Below are 20,090 nucleotides of genomic sequence, written 5' to 3' on the forward strand. Positions count from 1 at the left end.
TCTCTGTCTCTCTCTTGCGCGCTCCTCTGTTGGGGCGACATATATGGGGGGTCTTCTATTGAACATCCACTTGACGTGTTGTGGCTCTCAGTTCTTGTGCTCCGGAATCTTCTTACACCTCGGGAAGAGAACCGCGTCTTGTTTTGTCTACAGAATCATCATGTTTTCTGAGTCAGATACTCGAGCCGGGAGTCTTCAGAAGGAATCGTTTACTGCGTCGCAGCATAAATATTGTGTGTTTTCGCTTGTTTTCTTCGAATGAAGTCTCCTATTCAGTTTGCGACGTTCTCACCCAAACTCACCTCTATCTATTATTATGGATTTAAGTTTAAGGAACACTTCGGGAACGAGTGTTCTGCTCAGAGCCTGGTAGATTTAGAATCGTTGCTGAGAACAAGAATGAACTTGGCAAATCCAAACACTTCCCTGTAGATCCCTCAACATTAAAACACAGAGACAGAGGATCGGCCCCATTCGGCCCCTGTCTAGTCCAGCTGTTTCTCCCACTGTAAAGACTCGTCTTAGAGTCAGGAGCCATATGCGTATCCCATTCACTGTATTAATCTCTGCCACTTCTGCTGGGAGGCTGTTCCGTTTATTTACCACTCTCTCAGTAAAGTAAATTTCTTTGCATTCTATCCAAGCCAGTACCCCAATCCAATCAAATAGTGAGAGGAGGACCCCGTAGTTCGTTTTAAGCCCCTCCAAATCCTCTGTGCAATCGGCAGCTTTAGCTGAGCAGTGGAGCCAGCAGTGAAAGCGTTAACGCTGACCCTCAGCACATTACTTCCCACGAGACGCTGTCTGTCTGTCTGTCTGATGAATGAAGCCGTATCTGTACATGCGGGTCGTCTGCATATTTGGCATGTTTTCTATGAAATACAGATAATGGCGACATGATAAGATTTTTGTTACGCAGAGAAGAAACAAACCCCATGAGAAACCATTCGGGGGCCAAAGCCCAGGGCGCGTTTACCCGCAGTCCACCCGGCGTGGGACCGCAACTCTTATCATCCTAAACCAGTAATGGTACATGATGATCTGCATCATAACATCGGGACGGGAACCCAGGAATGATCTACTCTGAGGTTCATATATATAAAGCGTAGATTTTAATCCATGCTAAACATGAACTTAATAGTCACTAAATACAATGAACAGGGGCATTACCTACCCAGAAAACTGCCCGCAGGCACCCCTGTGAGATCCCCCTGCCCGGGGCAGGATCCGTATTTATATACATATTTTGTTTTTTTCACTTAGTTCAGTTTGTTTGCTGTGATCCACCTCTTCTTATTGTATCTGTTGGTGTCTTTCGGGGGGGGGGGGGCGCTGTGTTCTTCCTAAAATATCATGGTCTCGGAGATGACCCCTCCGGGCAGTCACTTCCCCCTTTGGCTCAGTCTCCTGTGGTCGGAGACGTCACGCTGTAGCCGCACATTGCTACCAGCAGAGGGAGACACTGATTGTCTCAAGTACCTTCTGAAGACAATGAAGGGATATTCCCGGTCCCTCCGCGGCGTCCGTCCCCGGGGGCCAGTCTGGGCCTGACAGTCTCTTCCATGGAAACGCTTTGGATGGATTAGTGCCTGTAATTACCTGGCCTGCGTGCCTGCTCACTTATCTCATCTCTTCTGAAGGGTCTTCCTTTGAAATCAGGGTATTTAAATCTCTGTTAAATGCCAGCAGATTAATACTTGTCTCTCTCCCCTTCTCTCCTCTCTCCCCCGATCTCCCTCTAGCTCCCCCTCTCTCTCTACACTCGCGCTCCCCCTCTCTCTCTACACTCGCGCTCCCCCTTTCTCTCTACACTCGCGCTCCCCCTTTCTCTCTACACTCGCGCTCCCCCTCTCTCTCTCTACACTCGCGCTCCCCCTCTCTCTCTACACTCGCGCTCCCCCTCTCTCTCTCTACACTCGCGCTCCCCCTCTCTCTCTACACTCGCGCTCCCCCTCTCTCTCTACACTCGCGCTCCCCCTCTCTCTCTACACTCGCGCTCTCCCTCTCTCTACACTCGCGCTCCCCCTCTCTCTCTACACTCGCGCTCCCCCTCTCTCTCTCTACACTCGCGCTCCCCCTCTCTCTCTACACTCGCGCTCCCTCTCTCTCTACACTTGCCCTCCCTCTCCCTCTCTCTCTACACTCGCCCTCCCTCTCTCCCTCTCTCTACACTCGTGCTCCCTCTCTCTACACTCGTGCTCCCTCTCCCTCTCTCTACACTCGCGCTCCCTCTCCCTCTCTCTACACTCGCGCTCCCTCTCCCTCTCTCTACACTCGCGCTCCCTCTCTCTACACTCGCGCTCCCTCTCTCTCTACACTCGCGCTCCCTCTCTCTCTACACTCGCGCTCCCCCTCTCTCTCTACACTCGCGCTCCCCCTCTCTCTCTACACTCGCGCTCCCCCTCTCTCTCTACACTCGCGCTCCCCCTCTCTCTCTACACTCGCGCTCCCCCTCTCTCTCTACACTTGCCCTCCCTCTCTCTCTCTCTACACTCGCCCTCCCTCTCTCTACACTCGCGCTCCCTCTCTCTACACTCGCGCTCCCTCTCTCTACACTCGCGCTCCCTCTCTCTACACTCGCGCTCCCTCTCTCTACACTCGCGCTCCCTCTCTCTACACTCGCGCTCCCTCTCTCTACACTCGCGCTCCCTCTCCCTCTCTCTACACTCGCGCTCCCTCTCTCTCTCTCTACATTTGCGCTCCCTCCCTCTCTCTCTCTCTACACTTGCACTCCCTCCCTTTTTTCCTGCTGAAATTATTAATGTAAAGATCCAATCAGTAGGATTGCCATGGGGAGAGTCTTGACCTTGAAAGAGTTAAAGCCGTTGCGACCACGTTTTATGCGGAGGCCACTGTAGACAAAAAAGAAACCTTTATTATACGGCAGGGGGCACGGCGCCGGTCCTCGAGGGCCACGAACAGGCCAGGAATCGTGTATCGCTGCCTGGAAACTAGTATTTTAATGAATTTTTAATGAAGATGTCTGTGTTTAGAGCTGGGATATCCAGAAACGGTGGCCTGGCTGTGGCCCCAAGAAACCTTTAAATACTTAAAGGGATTCAACAAAGAGGGAAATTCATTTCAGAGCAGAAGAAATGTAAGAACAAGAGACCAAAAACTAAAACTATATAGAGGTTTAAATGGAATGTAAGGAACTTTACTGAGAGGTGGCAGACGGGGGGGCATTAATTCTTTAAAAGGAAGTCCCCTTGCATTCCGCCTTAACTTCTCAGCGGCCTTTTCTGGAGGGCCCGGGGCTCTGTGTGCCGCTGCTCACGGCCTCTCGCTCCTGAAAGCAGTCGGCATTGTGCTCGGGATAAAAGCTTCTCCGCTCCTCTGCCGCCGTATCGATGATCATGGCATTATTTTTGCCGCCTTGCCTCGGAATGTTATTGTTTTGGTGATTTTACTCCGGAAGAGCGAGTGGCGCTCATTGAATCTGTGAACACGCCATGCGGACATGCTTGGAAATATTTCTAAGGGTCGTGTTCCTTCTTGCTGCCAGTTCTATGTAATATGTACTTTTTCATTTATTTACTTTGTTTTGAAAATAAGGAACTCGTTCTCCCCCCAAAATAAAAGACCCAACATAATCTTCCAGAAAAGTAAATTGGACAGTCGCAGAGCTTCTTCCGGATAGTTGCAGAGAATCCGCGCAGGGGCCGGTGTGTGGTACGGACGGCCGCGTTTTCCCTTATTTCTGGCCAGTGTTACTCGGAGTCTTTTGTTGCATTCCAGCCCGGATCCATATTAATCTCTTTAACTCCGCGTATCCCCGCAGGCCCATCGGCAGTGACGGGGATTACAGACCTCGGATAGGTTCTGCGGAGTGAGATTGATAAACCCTCAACGCTTTCCCTGCAGTCTGTTACTATGTTACAGCAACACAATTATCATTCTTAAAGGGGCCGTACAGCAGGAAATATTTCCCTTTGGGCCTTTTAGATCCCATGAACAAAAATTCTCATTAAATATAAACCCCCAGAGCTGTATACAGCAATAACCCCACCAGCGCTGTATACAGCAATAACCCCCCCTTCAGTGCTGTATGCAGCGATAACCCCCCCAGCGCTGTATACAGCAATAACCCCCCCTCAGTGCTGTATACAGCAATAACCCCCCCAGTGCTGTATACAGCAATAACCCCCCCTCAGTGCTGTATGCAGCAATAACCCCCCCCTCAGTGCTGTATACCGTAATATAACCCCCCCAGCATTGTATACAGTAATATAACCCCCTCCAGCGTTGTATACAGTAATATAACCCCCCCCAGCGTTGTATACAGTAATATAACCCCCCCAGTGTTGTATACAGTAATATAACCCCCCCAGCGTTGTATACAGTAATATAAACCCCCCCCCAGCGTTGTATACAGTAATATAGGTCGGAGTTGACAAATAACTAGTTGCGTTCCAGAATACTCCCTTTATCCGCTGCCCTGGAGGCCGCCGTTGTTGTCAGTCAGTTGTTGATATTTTGAGTGACTCCTCGCACAGCACCACAGGGTTAATTCTTTATGGCGATGCTAACCAAGTCCTATAATGGTGCTGAAAAGTCATCCAGATCCTGAGAACAGGAAGTTAAGATGACCGCTCCCGGGGTATACACATAAATTATGTTTTAATATATATTACCTATTAAATATATATATTAAATGTAGCTGCATTTCACTGGTTTATTTGTTGTACCGAAATGCACCGGGTAGGATTTAGAGGCACGTTAAAGCCTTTCCTCATCGAACCTCACCTGGAAGAACCGATCCGTTCTCTGATCGCTGTAAGACAATGCGAGGAGGGCCTAATCTGTCTCGTAGATCGGGGTCGAGTAACAGATCTGGAACCCGTGAGCAAAGCAGCCTTTACTTTATTTGTTTTAACAAAAATTAAGATTAACATTATTTTGAAACAGAAGCTATACAGCACCATTAAAGGCTTTTTATAATGTGATAGCGAGAAGTAGAATCTTCCGCTAATCTCGCTAGTGTAAACGCTCGGCATGTTTGTATTAAGTGGAGTTTAAATATTTGGAATATAAGGTTTCCGTCTGCTTTAAACAGATCCCTGCAGCGCTCCTCGCATTCCTGATCGTTCCCCGGTTACAGGCCAGGACACCAAGGTGCGAAGCGGCCTGACGTTTACTGCCCCCAACGGCCCCGCTAAAGAAAATAAGTCAATAAAAGCACTCATGTGAAATAGAGGCTGCAGCTCTGGAGCTGCAACTGCCTTCCTCCTGCTCTATGGTCACAGGAAAGTGTTCCCAATGAAATCAATGACCCCCGCTCAGTGTTCACCAAGCCAGCGCGAGGAGATAAAGTTGGCTGAAAACTTCTCCTGTGCGGAAAATAGCTGGGGGTAGCTGGGGGGGGGGCAGAGAAAGGGGCAAATGCATATGGAGGGCAGAATTCCCCAACGCAGTTGCAAGGAAATTTAAAGGGCCCTCCCTGCTGTTATATCCATTCAATTTGATGGCAGGAGTGTCTCTTTAATATTGAGGAACTCGGTGCATGCACGATAATTACAAAGTGTTGCAAGATCAATGAAAATCTTTATAAATAAATGGTGTGTGGGGGGGTTAAAGTGGGGGCATTTTACAGCCTCCCAGTTATGGATTTCCGTGAGGTTTTCAGTTTGGGCAGAAGGAACGGTTCACTCCGTTTTCTCTGGAAAGCCGGTGAATGTTGGCAGCGAAGGAGATTTATAGAAACCAGTGAAATTCCATTTTATTTTTACAGCTCCTCTTTAGTTTATCAGACGAGCCGCCCCCCCCCCCTTTTTTTTTCTTCAGCTCCTTAGATTTTATTTTTCATGAAGTAGGCATCAAATTCTGCGAAATACATATCAAGTAGTTTGAGAATTTTCCATTTATTTTGTTTTATATATATAAAAATATTAATATTGTGTTTGTAAATATCTTATCTGGTTGTATTGTGGCTTTGTAGCCATCTAGTTAGTAGCCACCGACGCATGGGACAGACATACGGCTCTTCTAAGACGAGACCAACGACTGATTAAGGGGGCCGATCTGCCGGCAGCTTCTATATTTCTAGTTCCTCTGTTGGTTAAAGGGTTAAAGCAGAGATTTTATGTCTTGAATTTTTTCCTTCTTCATAAACACGAAGTAAGCGGTCCTCGGCAGCGCCCGCTGGTCTTGTGGATAGAGACGCGGCGGCCGGCTGTCTTATCTCCTGTCTATTTAAAACTGGATGATATTAAATGAAAGCTAAGGGACCGGCATACAGCACGCGGCGCTCGCTGCCATGATCTCCTCCTCCTTTAAGAATGGATTAAAACAAAGCACTCGGAGGCCTGATACACGTAAGAATGAAAAGGCAGACGTCTGTTGGCAGCATTAGTGTAAGCGTCAGACGCCCGCTGCCCCAGCTGTGCCCTCTGAAATCCCATAAGCTGATCCGGCGGCTCTCTATCGTAAGATGGCACTGTCTGCCGCGGGTCACGTGCCAGGCAAGAGGGTGATCCTGGGTGACGGCGAGCGAACGCCGTGCACTCCTCGGCTGAACAGTGTTTAGAGGATACAAGACGTCAGGGCAGCGTTCCATGGAAACTTTGAGTTCGTTCGCATTCATTCATTTGCCTTTGAAGTTAGAATGAAACGTTCCGGTCTTTTCTTTTGTCACTCAGGTGGCTTAAAGGGACACATAGGATAGCTGAGAGCTCACTTTGAATGTACGTGGTCTCCCCCTAAATGCATTGATCCCTTTTGCAGAATTCCCTCATGCATTTGCCCCTTTGCCTTTGGAATCGCGAATCAGTGCAATGTTTCTCAAAAGCCTTTAGGTGTGGTTGAAGATGCAGCGCGTGATTCGTGAACTGGCTGATTAGAGAATATAATGTGCAAAAATAATTGATTGGAAACAAAAACTTGGCTGCTGAGCCGGCTTGCGATGTTTAAAGTTACAGTCGAGCCGTTTAGTACCTCTAATGTTATTAATAATAATAATAAAAGCAAGCTGCAAACAGGGGCTTTGAGTGTTTACTTTACTTAAAGGAACAGCCCCCCCCCTTTTTCTTTTATGAATGCTATCTGTCATTAGGAGCACAGAAACCGGACCTAGCGCATGCACAACATGAAAAGCTGCCTGTGACTACCCCTTTTTAGAGTTCATTAATGAGTCAGGAACTCGGAACCCATCTTTTGCTTGTCTGCCCGAGATCTGGGAAGTCATTGACTCGACTTCTTGGTGGACGTAGAGTTCAGAGTAGAATAGCAGAAGTCCGTATGAATCGGGGTGCGGGGCTGCGCGGGATCCTCTTTGCGATAGACGGTAATTCGGTGGTGAGACGCGTTTCACAAAACATTTCCCCATTCTGTCACATGCTGTCTGCGGCCGTCTCTCTGTCTGCTTTCTGTTTGGTGTCTCTTGGCTCTTCGCCAGCGTCTTACAGCTATGATTGTTGCCGAGATTCATGTCCGTTACAGAATTCTTCATTAGACCTGTCGCCGGAAAAAGTGTTACTCACTAGAGTCCTGTTGCGTTAACAGATTTCTTGTGTTCTTCAGAATTAGAGAAACTTTTTCATGATTCATTTCATCTTAACTCAGAAGTCCTAGTTATCATAGTTAGACCCAACACACCACATACGGCATCCACTATATATATATATATATATATATATATATATATATATGTGTGTATCTATAATAGCTGCGTGAGCATGTATATAGTCGGTGAAATAATTTAAAATCAAACACAATAACAACCACAAATAAAAGGAGAAGATAGCCCTGCTCTTACAAGGTGAGAAGATGTAATAGAAAAATTACGGTGAGAGGCTTTGATATGGAACAGCCTTCTGGCAGAGGTATATAACCCCCTCCAGCGCTTTATATAGTAATATAACCCCCCTCCAGCGCTTTATATAGTAATATAACCCCCCTCCAGCGCTGTATACAGTAATATAGCCCCCCTCCAGCGCTGTATATAGTAATATAATCCCCCTCCAGCGCTGTATATAGTAATATAATCCCCCCAGTGCTGTATACAGTAATATAACCCCTAGCGCTGTATACAGTAATATAACCCCCAGCGCTGTATATAGTAATATAACCCCCAGCGCTGTATATACCGTGTTTCCCCGATAGTAAGACACCCCCGATAGTAAGACGTATCGGGGGTTTCAGAGGGGTCGGCTAATATAAGCCGTACCCCGAAAGTAAGACATATGTCTTACTTTCGGGGAAACACGGGGGATTTGCCGGGTCCGCCACTCTAAGGGGCCGGGAAGTCCCCACCAGGGCCGGCCTTAGGGGTCTGCGGCCGCACAGGATTTAAATTAAAACATCGGGGTTTTTTTTTAACTTTATTTAACATCCTCCATGTTAAATAAAGTTTTTTTAACTTTATTTAACATGGAGGATGTTAAATAAAGTTGAAAAAAACCCCCGATGTTTTTATTTAAACCCTGTGCGGCCGCAGACCCCTAAGGCCGGCCCTGGTGGGGGCTTCCCGGCCTCTTAGAGCAGGGCGCCACACTCCAGGGGGCGCGGCGGGGGGGCGGTCCGCACCGGGTGCCGCTCATCAGGGGCTGCCAACTTGCGGCACCCGGCACTCCTCCAGAGACGGACAGTAATGTCCGCCGCTGGAGGAGCAGGCTCGCAAGGGAGCGGTATCGGAGGTCTTTAACAGACCTCCGGCTCCCTTGAGTGATTTTAAGCCGGGTTCAACCCGGCTTAAAATCACTCAAGGGAGCCGGAGGTCTGTTAATGACCTCCGATACCGCTCCCTTGTGATCTGCGCGGCAACAGCTGTTGTGCGCCGGGGTTTCTTGTCAGATCCCGGCGCACAACACTGAAGCCGCGCCCACCGCTGTCCGTGCCCTCTGAACCAGGAAGAAGACAGAACTGAAGAAGAGGAGCGAAGAGGAGGAAAAGAAGCTGAAAGAAGAAAGGAAAGGTAGGAAAGCATTAAGTGAGAGTGGATTGGTGTATATGTGTGTGTGGATTGGTGTATGTGTGTGTGGATTGGTGTATATGTGTGTGGATTGGTGTATATGTGTGTGGATTGGTATATGTGTGTGGATTAGTGTATATGTGTGTGGATTTGTGTATACGTGTGTGGATTTGTGTATATGTGTGTGGATTTGTGTATACGTGTGGATTGGTGTATATGTGTGTGGATTGGTATACGTGTGGATTGGTAGGTGTGTTGATTGGTAAGTGTGTGAGAGTGATGGGTGTTATGCTGTACCATTTCCAATGTCTTTTTCATGATCTAATTATGCTCTAAAAGTACATCATAACTCCCATCACTCTCAATTTTTTCCCAATATAAGACATACCCCGAAAGTAAGACATAGTGGGGCTTTTAGGGATAAAAAGAAAGTAAGACACTGTCTTACTTTCGGGGAAACACGGTAGTAATATAACCCCCAGCGCTGTATATAGTAATATAACCCCCCTCCAGCGCTGTATATAGTAATATAACCCCCCTCCAGCGCTGTATATAGTAATATAACCCCCCTCCAGAGCTGTATATAGTAATATAACCCCCCTCCAGCACTGTATATAGTAATATAACCCTCCTCCAGCGCTGTATATAGTAATATAACCCCCCTCCAGCGCTGTATATAGTAGTATAACCCCCTTCCAGCGCTGTATATAGTAATATAACCCCCAGTGCTGTATACAGTAATATAACCCCCAGCGCTGTATATAGTAATATAACCCCCCTCCAGCGCTGTATATAGTAATATAACCCCCCTCTAGCGCTGTATACAGTAATATAACCCCCCCTCCAGCGCTGTATATAGTAATATAACCCCCCTCTAGCGCTGTATACAGTAATATAACCCCCCTCCAGCGCTGTATGCAGTAATATAACCCAACATCCCAGCTCTGTAATAACCCCCCCCCCACAGCGCTGTATACAGAAACCTGGTTTTATCTCATTTTGCTCCAATAAACTCCCTTTATCTGCAGACCTGGAGGTGCCGTTGCTGTCAGTCATGTGATATTTTCGGTGACTTTCCCGGCTCAAAAACCACACTGAGCTGATACTTTATGGCGATGCTAATGGAGTCCGTTCCTCCATAGACTTTCATTAGTCAGAGTGCCTAGCTCTGTGATTAAGACTGAGGCATTCTATTGTTCCCCACAGGCAGTATGATAAGGAATTGGGGGGTTTAGTAGATTGGAGATCAGATAACAGAGCGAGAATCATACAAATGGCTGCAACTGCCTAAAAATATTATGGGGCAAAAACTAGGACTGTTTGAAAAAAAGAAAATGACAAAATATGTTAACCTTTTTTTGTTGTTATACTAAGAATGAAACACTTGGTGGAAGTTCCCATGAGGAGAGCCGGTTCACCAACACGGAAACTTTTCAACATTCACAAAGTGCCGTCAGGTGAACGGGTTGGAAGTGACGAGTTTAGCAAACTCATTAAGCATAGTAATTAAAACCGAAGAGGCACGCAGAGCAAATCTCAGGGACCTCAGAGCCAAAACTCATAATATTTACCCCAGGACTTAAGCTCCTGTGGCATATAACGCCGGGCGATACGCAGCCGTGCCAGACGGCATCTCTTCTTGACTTTGAATAATCATTCCTTGTTCACAGATGGCCGCCATTTTTTTTTTGCTGACCAGGTCATTCCCTGCGTGGAGCGGCGCCCGTCACCTACCGCTTCACACCATGGACAGAATCATTTCACGTTACATTTCACTAAATCTGTTTCTGATGTTTTCTTCTTCTGCGATTTAGTCAGAATGCCAGCTTTTATTCAAAACTTGGAATGTAGAGTGCTCGTCTTTCTCAAAGATGGCTGAACCATTCCAATTAGCTGGGCATGTTATTCTAGAACATTCTGTTGGGAAGCCACACTTTCTGCCTCTCAGCAGCGCTTTTATTTCATGCGAGTGCTGGACGCTCTGTCCGTAGAATGCTTTGGTTGGGTGAATTGAACGCCTTGCCTAAATTTCAAGTAGGGACACCTTGGGGATTATACATAAGACGCGACCATCTGTAAAATGGCTTTATCACCATAGCAACACCACCTCAAGCCCTTCTCGCTATAGAACCTGCAAATAGTTGAGATGTGCATGTCTGATCGTTGCGGTATAGCCTGTAAGGTACCGGATCCCAAGTGTGGAATACCTTTTAGAATCGGTCCATCCATGGGGGCCAGCCAACTGCTCACACCCACGTACATGTATGTTGCAATCCCATATATAAAGGGACATTGAATAATAAAAGACCCCTCATATGTGCGGTGATGCTTTTGACATCTGTTTCTGGTAATGTCCCTCCGCGTTCCACCTCAGCGGGGAGACAACACCCAGAACCGGTGGAAATTCAGACAGAACCACGGAAATCCAAATGGTTCCCCCAGGAGCCTTGTAGGAGGTACGCTGAGCTGGAGGAGCCTCTCTTATGTGGGGTATCTGCTCTGTGATTGGTCACACGCCCCGTTAGTCATCCAATCACCTGCCTTCAGTCTACTTTTTAAGCGATGATGTCTAATATTCCGTGTCTTCACCGGACTATAAGAAGTAGATATTTAGGGGTGAAAAAAGAACAGTCCGGCTTCATGGGTTTGGAGTCGTTTTATGAGTCTCTTTTCCACAATAATCCTGTGTCCCAGAGAGCCCGGTGTGTATCGCTTTACAACCCACACAGTGTTTTTAAATGTAACTCTTCGTTCCCAAAAGAAATCTTAACTAAACAAACCCATAAATATGACATGTTTGGGGTAATGTCCTGGGCATTGCGCATGTTTCACGATTAGCTGTGCAGAAAGAAACTGGAAAAACACATCAGCTCGAGGCTCACAAAGTCTGATTTATTGTCCCGGAATCACCGAAGGCCGCTCTTCTCGAGACGGGGTTTTCAGATTAGTTAAGCCGTGCGAGGTTACCGGGTTCCTGGTAGGTTTCATGTGAATTGTGACTCATTTCATGCACAGTTGTTTGGGGTGGAAATAGTCCAAACCGCACTCATCCTCTGATTTCAGCTCCTGCCAGAATAGACAAGAGCTTCATCCGCCGCTACTAACCAGCAGGCTTTATGCCGATGCGCGTTTCCATTATCTGCTCAAAAAACCCAACAACTCACAATCCGGATCTCAAAATCTCTGAGGTTTTGTACAAAGATCGCCGTCTAACGTTGTTTTGTTTAAGTCTACTTTGTCCTTTTTTTTTATATCCATTAATCTGTGCGGTTTGTGCGGACGGGTCGCTGTAGAGTTCTGTATTAAACCACCCCTTGAGGAAAAACACGGAACCGCAGGAAAGTAACATCTCGGGAGACATCCCTAGCTAACCGGCCCAAAATATATTGCCTTGATATAATATATAGTAGAGGAACATATAAGGGATCCAGTTATTTTGTAAATGCTTCGATCATATAGGCAGCCCGGTGGTTATATGTGGAATTCCAAGAAAATAAAATCTTTTGGTGCCCAATTGTCTTCAATCCCGATTATCCCAGAGGGTTAATTCCGGTGTGGAGGAGAATACATTAGGTCATTTTTAAGTAAAATTCTTATTCACCATCATCAGCAAACCTTATACTTTATTTACACCATCGTCCTCATGCCATGGGCACGGTTTTGTTCTCAAATCACTCTATTCTAATACGTGTGTACCTTCTAGTGGCCAATATAAAGTGTAGAGGAAGCGGAAGGACCTCAGAGGTCTCCTCATCACCTTGCTTCCTTTCATAAACCATCATTGTTTCCATGCAGAACCCTTCTGCCCTTTTGAACCCTTCCCATAACCCCCTGTCCTTCTCATTCTCACGCTTACATTAATGTATCCCACAAAATACCCGCACCGTTACCTCCCATTCATGCCATTGCCATTCGGTTCAGTGAGCCAGGGACCCACAAAATGGCAGCCGCATCTCAGAAGTAGCCTGCCCTATAGGACGGTGCCTGCTCAGGAAGGGCATGGCCGGTTGATGACATGTGGCTGCTATTTTATATTTTCACCCCCCTTTTAACATATCGTACATGTACACCACCCGGGCAGGGCCAGGATTGTCAGGTCTGCCCCCTGGCCAACTGGAGGCAGAAGCCGCTGGTGCGCATTGATGTTGTTGGGGCATTTCACTTGGTTTACCCTCCTGTGTATCCGATCAGTCACACCTTCCATTCCATGGCGTCCCTAGCGCTTCCCTTCCCGCCACCGTTCTTTATGTCCCAACTGTTTTTGTTGCAGTTACTTTCCTCCCTCTGTTTATTCCCCCCCATTCTTGTTACAACGAAACACTCAGAGATTTCTCTCGTTATCAGGTGCGTCCTGGAAAAATATGATTGTCGTGATGTAGTACAGGGGGCATTCGCAGCCCCCTCTATGCATTAGGTCGGTTCTCAGCGGTTGACTCCAGTGGGAATGATAGGAGCGTCTGCGGTGTGTCCCTGCGGTGTGTGTCCCTGCGTTGTATGTCTGCGGTGTGTCCCTGCGTTGTATGTCTGCGGTGTGTCCCTGCGTTGTATGTCTGCGGTGTGTCCCTGCGTTGTATGTCTGTGGTGTGTCCCTGTGTTGTATGTCTGCGGTGTGCGTCTGCGGTGTGTGTCGCTGCGTTGTATGTCTGCGGTGTGCGTCTGCGGTGTGTCACGGTACACTATATCTGTGGGAACCGTGTCGCTTTATCTGGAATAAACCACTGCCGCGCACGCTCGGGATTTCCACTTTCCCACATGTAGCGATTACACGTTATCTGCCGGCCGGCTGAGATCACGTTCTTCGGGGGACGGTGTCTTGTCATTAACCCTCTAAGTCCTATTTAATAAGTTGGCCCTGCAATCGGTTTTCACCCCCCCAGTCTGTAAAAAGGTTATTGCGCGCAGGCAGCGATACAGCCGTAGATACCTGAACACGGCACGCGTGTTATAATATCGTATATTCTCTTTAGCAATAAATATGGCCGACTCCAGAAGTCGTATAGAAGCTGTATATTTACTAAACATTCTGATGTGCCCCTAGCATTATATCATGGCGTTTCACGACCCCTGCCCTGTGCATTCTGGGGGCTTTTGGTTATTATATATGTTATATATGTCCTTATATTTATATATTATATATAGTGTGATTATAGCCGTCTCTTAAACTTTTTCATGCTTTATTCATATCTTGCGAGCGGAGCTTTATTTATTCTTCTAGTTCCGATCTGATTTCCTGATTCTGTTCTTTCATCGTTTTTAGTGATTTTTTTGGTGACAGGATTAGTGAAATTAGTTTCTAATCTTTCGAGCTCCCTAATGTATCGGCTCGTCTCAGTGTGTCGGTTCTGGTTTCTTCGGACTCTTTGGATGTAGGGACTGTAAGAAGCGCTGCGGGACTTGTTGGTGCTATATAAAAAAAAATAGGTAATAATTAGTTGTGATGTACAATTTATCCTGAACACATACCCTTTTTATTATAATTTGAGTAATTTGGTGCATTTATTAATAATCTAACATAATAAATAATCTTTCACATTTTACTATACATTTCTCTGCTCATAATATTGAAACATTTTACATATAATACGCAATGATAATAATTATAATCGTAACTGTAACCCCCCCAACCCCCTCCGATTCTCCATCTCTGCCAGCCAGGCATGGAATGGATCACGGTGCAGAAAGGTTATTCTCAAGTGCATAGCGCGATAAAACACCTTAACCCATTGTGTGCCAGGAGGATGTGCCACGCACGGTGCGCCCCGTTGGACCTGTAAATGGTTAATGCATTTTAAAGGGTTAAAACGCAGAACATCTTTGTTAAAATTTCTTAAAGGCAAATCTCCCTTTTTTTCTCTCTCTCTGTCTCTCTCCTCCTCTCCCTTCTCCTTGTCTTTCAGTTATGCCTGCCGCCACTTGCGGAGATATTTATATGTCCTGGACAAACTCTATTTCCCTCCTTCCCGCTGCTCCACGCTGCAGCATTTCTTCTCGGCGCTCAGTGACAATGGAGAGGAGTTCTTGTCTCTAACTTGCTCGCACGTACTCCGATCCTATGCATCCAGGTTATTAACCCCCTGCTGTCTGTGCATGCTGCATGGTCCCGTGTACACGTGCTTGTCGGTGGGTGTTGCTTGCTTATAACGAGGGGCTATACCGGGGCAACGCGGGGGGCTGTATGTACGCCGACGTACAGATACGCCGTTCCCCACATAGGTGGTTTGTGTGCATTATTGAGTACGGATGGCACCCTTGAGTGACTTTTACATCGGGGACTGACCCCCAAACCTCTACATTGTACCCGGTGATCCCAGACTGTAGGGGTCTTTGCAGCCTCTGCCACCGCAGTCACCACACTGCATGATGTGTTTGTACCGCATGTTTCACGATCATGTATGTAGTATGTAAATGCCCGGAGCTACACGCTCGCTGGTGTTGGCCCTGATCTCTGTGACCTATATATATAGGTTTCTATTGTGTCACATGGTGTCATGTGTGTTGTCCGTCATGTAACGTGTCATCACATTAGAATTGGGAAAAACAAGATGATCAACCTAAATAGCATTCAAATAACAAGAATTATTCAGCAGGAGATCTTGGCTTAAACCCCATCGGTCAGGAGTTAAGGTTTGCGAAGGAACGCGAGGGTTTTACCGGATCGGCCGGTGAGCTCCCTGCATTCCCCCCCGAGCCGCATTATGGATGCCTGGGATTGTAAATGGTGCTCAACGTACATTAAATTAGAAAAAGGGGGATTACGTGCGGTCCTTACAACTACCCTCCTTACCTGTTACCTCTTAGTGGGGTTAAGGGCAGTGGGGGATATGGGGCTAAGGTGGGCGCCCATCCTAGGTGTTCTGCAGACAGACTCCACAAGGGGACGGAGGGTCATATAATAACGGCAGGAGATGCGTTCTCTGCTTACGCTTACCCCTGGGGGGGCATCGGTACGGATTATACATCATGCAGGGGACTGCCCTGTCCTGCATGCAGCTATCAGGAATGTTGTACTCCAATAGTGTGCCATTGATCACACCCGCATATCTCCCAACTGTCCCGGTTTACACTGGACAATCCTGATCTTTGGGTGCTGCCCCACTGTCCCACTTTTCTAGATGGTGGGGATTGTGGACCAGTTGGGGAGATCCTCTGACCGGCCCAGGGAGCTGTAACATCAATGGAGGTCTGTACGCGGTAAGACCCCCATTGCAGCTCCATGTTACTGCCTTTTGTTGTGTTTCCAGCTGACTCCTTGGTTAAGATGGGCAGTTAGCCACTCCTCTGGCCCTGCCCACTTACACAGATGCCCTGCCCACTTCTGACACCAGCCCCTCCCCACCTATTGCCACGCATCCCAACAAAGGTGTCCCCATTTGGATACCAGAAATGTTGAGCCATGATGTGAGTAATGGGATGGACTCCATGACTAGATTGGGAACGATGGCCGCGGTCTGTTTCTGATGCGTAGAAATAACGCTGGCTTTTCAATGTCTCAATCAAGAATCTGTACCCCTTAAATAAAATGTTACATTGCTACCCCCTGCCCCCCCACCTCCCCCCAGCTACGGATGGTTTAAAAGCCCGTTCACGCTTTATTAACGTGCGGATTGTTAATAGGGAATGAGTTAATCGATTCGGTACCAGTACAGCCGAGAGGGGAAATGGCATGACAAGAAACAATGGAAAAATTCCAGCCTGACAATAGTGGAAACGCAGCTTAGCGGGGGATGCAGCCGCCGAAGACCACACAGCAAACAGTAAGTGAAACCATCTTCATAGCCGAAGACGGGGAAAACACTGCCGTCCCGGCCAGAGAATCGCGCTTAATTTGTGTGAAAGGCTTTATTATATGAAGATATCCCCCAAAGGATCAGCCGTAGGTGGGATTCAAAATTCACAGGAAACTGGATGAAAAGAAAGAGAGGAATCTTTGGACTTTTCTGCCGGAGTCTTCCAAGAAAACCAAAAGCAACAAATTTAGAGCAAACCGCAAGGAAATCCCACAAGAGCCAGACGCGCAAATGGGATTTTGAATTCCTCTCGCAAAAAAAAGCGTTTTGGAAGCGGCTCCTCGCGTTCTCACAGAAATAATGACTGGAGACGCCCAGGCAGGCGATCAAACCGGACCGGAACCCGGAGGACGTTCATTCTGTTCTAACGGAGCGCGGGAGGTGCCCCCGTAAACACGTCAAAAACCCCCAAAAGTTCCAGAGCCGCTCATACAAAGTCCTCGATGTATGTTCAGTGCCGTCCCGGCTTAACACATTCCATGCATGATTAAATCCCCTCACTCTGCCGATAGGAGGCGGTTCTATTTATCTACTACCCTCTCCGTAAAGTGAGAAATATATTAAACATATTGTATAATGCGTATATACACGCATTCCACTGGCCAGGCGTCGTTTATCTTCTTGACGTTAAGGCTTTCTTGGGTCGTAATAGACGGTTGGAAAACGGCAGTCTGTTCCGGGTTCTTCATGGAATCCTTTCGCTATTCGTAGACCCCGGGTATAATTATCACGTCATTCAAAGCGGTGGGTGCAGAGGAGGCCTCTTCGTGGCCGGATTGCTGGCCGCAGAACGCGAGGGCCGGTGGGTTTTTAGGGGCCGTCGGCCCGCCATGTCCAGCCAGAGAACACGGTGACCATTATTTAACTGGTTCTCCCATTCTGTCTGGTACCGGGAGCCGACATCTGCAAGGGAAGCGTCTTGAAGGTCTCCCGCCATCCCGCCACTCGGAAAAGTTCATCCAGCGCTCACCCCGTCATGTCAGGAGACGCGATTAATAAGACTTTTTGAGCTAGCAAAATGTAAGAATGTTAGAATTCTGCACCGATACTATTTTTTATCCACTATTTATAAAAAAAGTAGTTATTTTGCGGAATCCTGGACTATAGCGGCGTGTTTATGTGTAAGGGGGGATTCCGTGCATTAAAGACCCCCCCCAGGCATTAGTGAAGCCAGCGGTATTCGCTTTAAAATAGGTATAGGTGATACTGAATGCGACTTTTACCTCCTAAAGTAATTCTTCTTGGCAAATAGTAAATATAATTTCTTCAGAAGAACCCACAGTATATTTTTTGCATTTAAATGGCACAGAAACCGAAACGATCGTTTTAATAAAAGCTTCTTCTCCGCTGATTGAGTGGATATAATAAACTTTACGAATCTATTTTTGGGTTTGTTTGATCGTTAATTTATCTCCTCGAATTTGGAACGACGGCTTTTCAGCTGGAACAAAGGGTAACTTGAAATTAAAAAGAACTCCCGACTGTTTTCCACCGTTCCTGGTAGGACAGATTTGGCGCGTCTATTGTCAACACACTTGTAAACAGCTATAAAAAGGCTTTAGGAGACACAGACCACATGAGCACGAGAAGTGGTGAGAAATCCAATTTAAACACGGCTCGGATGTTCTCGTCGCCGCAGAAACGCGTGTTAAGCAGTTAAAACCCGTTTCCCCAAAGCTTAGGCGTCCCAAACAGATACCGAGCATCGGGATAACCTCCCAATTATTCCATGAGTGATGAGTGTCGAGTTCTGGTAGCCGAGTTACTCATCGAGAACATTGGGTTCTTCGCAGGTCGCCGTACTTTTTGGTGACTCAGCGCTGGTTTTCGCAGAGATGAAAGGACTTGTGTGGTCTCGAGTGTTCCGAAAGCATCTGTGTTTCATTTGAAATTTAGACAAATAAGAGGCTGTACTAAAAATAAGAGCCCTAAGAGGGCGAGGAGATTGTAAAGCCCTCGGCTGGAGAGGGAATCTGCCGTGGGTCCTCTCGTTAGAAGCCATGTTATTGTTACAGATGTAACGCAATAACCGCCGATGGAATTAATGAGTGATCACCCTAGTGGTGAGTCTGTGAACTGCAATTCAATCGTCATCTGCCCTCATTCCTTAAAGGAACAGTCATGACTTTTTTTTTGGGGGTGGGGGTTAAAGGCTCCTAAGCACAGCATCGTGCCATAGTGCCAGACGAACATATGTTCCCCAAAGATATTCTAGCGTACTAATAACACGGGGTGCGGCAATCCGTGGCTTAATAATTCCACGCATGTTGTGTGTTGGGCTTTATGCAATCCATCTGCAGAATACTAAATACTTTGAATTTAAATTTCAGAGCAGGGGGGGAAAAAATGTCTACTTTCCTTTGTGGAAAGAAGGGTGGTTTTCATGAAAACTTGAAGACAATGCAGATTCATTGGAAGGCACGAGCTTTATTTCATGTCACGGTGGAAGATGTGGAACGTTTCGCCCCAAAACTCAAATGAATCATTCTGCCAGCCAAAAAACTTACTGGCAGCCCGGTAACGTTCAGGGCAGATGAGGATTTCTTACTGATTAAAAAAATATATACTAAATGCTTGCATTTGTTAAAGAGAGAGTCATGCGCAACCAAACTGGCTCAAATCCTTCTCGTGTTTTTAATAAATAAAACCTTTTCCTGCTATTACTCGGGCAGTGTTGGGTGCTGCCTGCCCTGGGATGTACCTTTTGTGGGCAGAATAGGCCACGATTGGGTGGGACGAACATTTAGCCCTCAGCCACTTACCTTATGTAGCTTAAAGGGGATCTCCCACCAATTTTATTATTATTTCTAGTAAAAGATTAAAAACAAGTTTTTTGTTTGTTTTTTTCAAAATAATCTGCTGTTTTCTTTTTCAAATTTTTGCCCCATAAAATGTTTTCAGGCAGCTGCATATGAGCCATTTGTATGATTCTCGCTCTGTTATCTGACCCCCAATCTACTAAACCCCCCGACTCCTTATCATACTGCCTGTTGGGGAACAATAGAATGGCTTAGTCTTAATCACCCAGTTGGACACTCTGACTAATGAAAGCCTATGGAGGAACAGACTTAATAAAGAATCAGCTCAGTGTGGTTTTTGAGCCGGGATGTATATCGCCATCATATTCCGCAGCGCTGTATAAAGGGTAAGCGGGCCGTAACAGTTACTGCACCAAATAAAGATTTGGATTTACAGAGACAACGGCTGGCGAGGGCTGCGCTCAAAAGAGCTTACAATCTAGAAGCGTGACTGTTGCAGTTTCTTATGAGATGCTTATGTTGGCCCATAAGCTCCTGTCTGAAAAAGACTCATTTGCCCCATTTATGACTTAACCCCTCGGCTGAATAACACGTGTGCGTTTGTTTGTGGCGTTTTGTCCTACATGTAATTCATAG

The 20,090-nt window shown here is 46.8% G+C and overlaps 1 protein-coding gene across 2 annotated transcripts in view; it reads left to right on the forward strand.

Annotated features, from left to right (window-relative positions):
* Positions 1 to 20,090, forward strand: part of DYM (dymeclin) — a 101,714-nt gene that overhangs the window by 44,523 nt on the left and 37,101 nt on the right. Inside the window, exon 14 of one of the 2 annotated variants that reach the window (XM_053448239.1) lies at positions 14,806 to 14,970. The exons of the other annotated variant lie outside the window; for it this stretch is intronic. Within the exon in view, the coding sequence (XP_053304214.1) occupies positions 14,806 to 14,970 (165 nt within the window). The remainder of the gene's footprint in view (positions 1 to 14,805; positions 14,971 to 20,090) is intronic. 2 annotated transcript variants of the gene reach the window in all.

This window comes from Spea bombifrons, chromosome 1, assembly GCF_027358695.1.
Source record: "Spea bombifrons isolate aSpeBom1 chromosome 1, aSpeBom1.2.pri, whole genome shotgun sequence".
Classification (NCBI taxonomy): Eukaryota; Metazoa; Chordata; class Amphibia; order Anura; family Pelobatidae; genus Spea; species Spea bombifrons.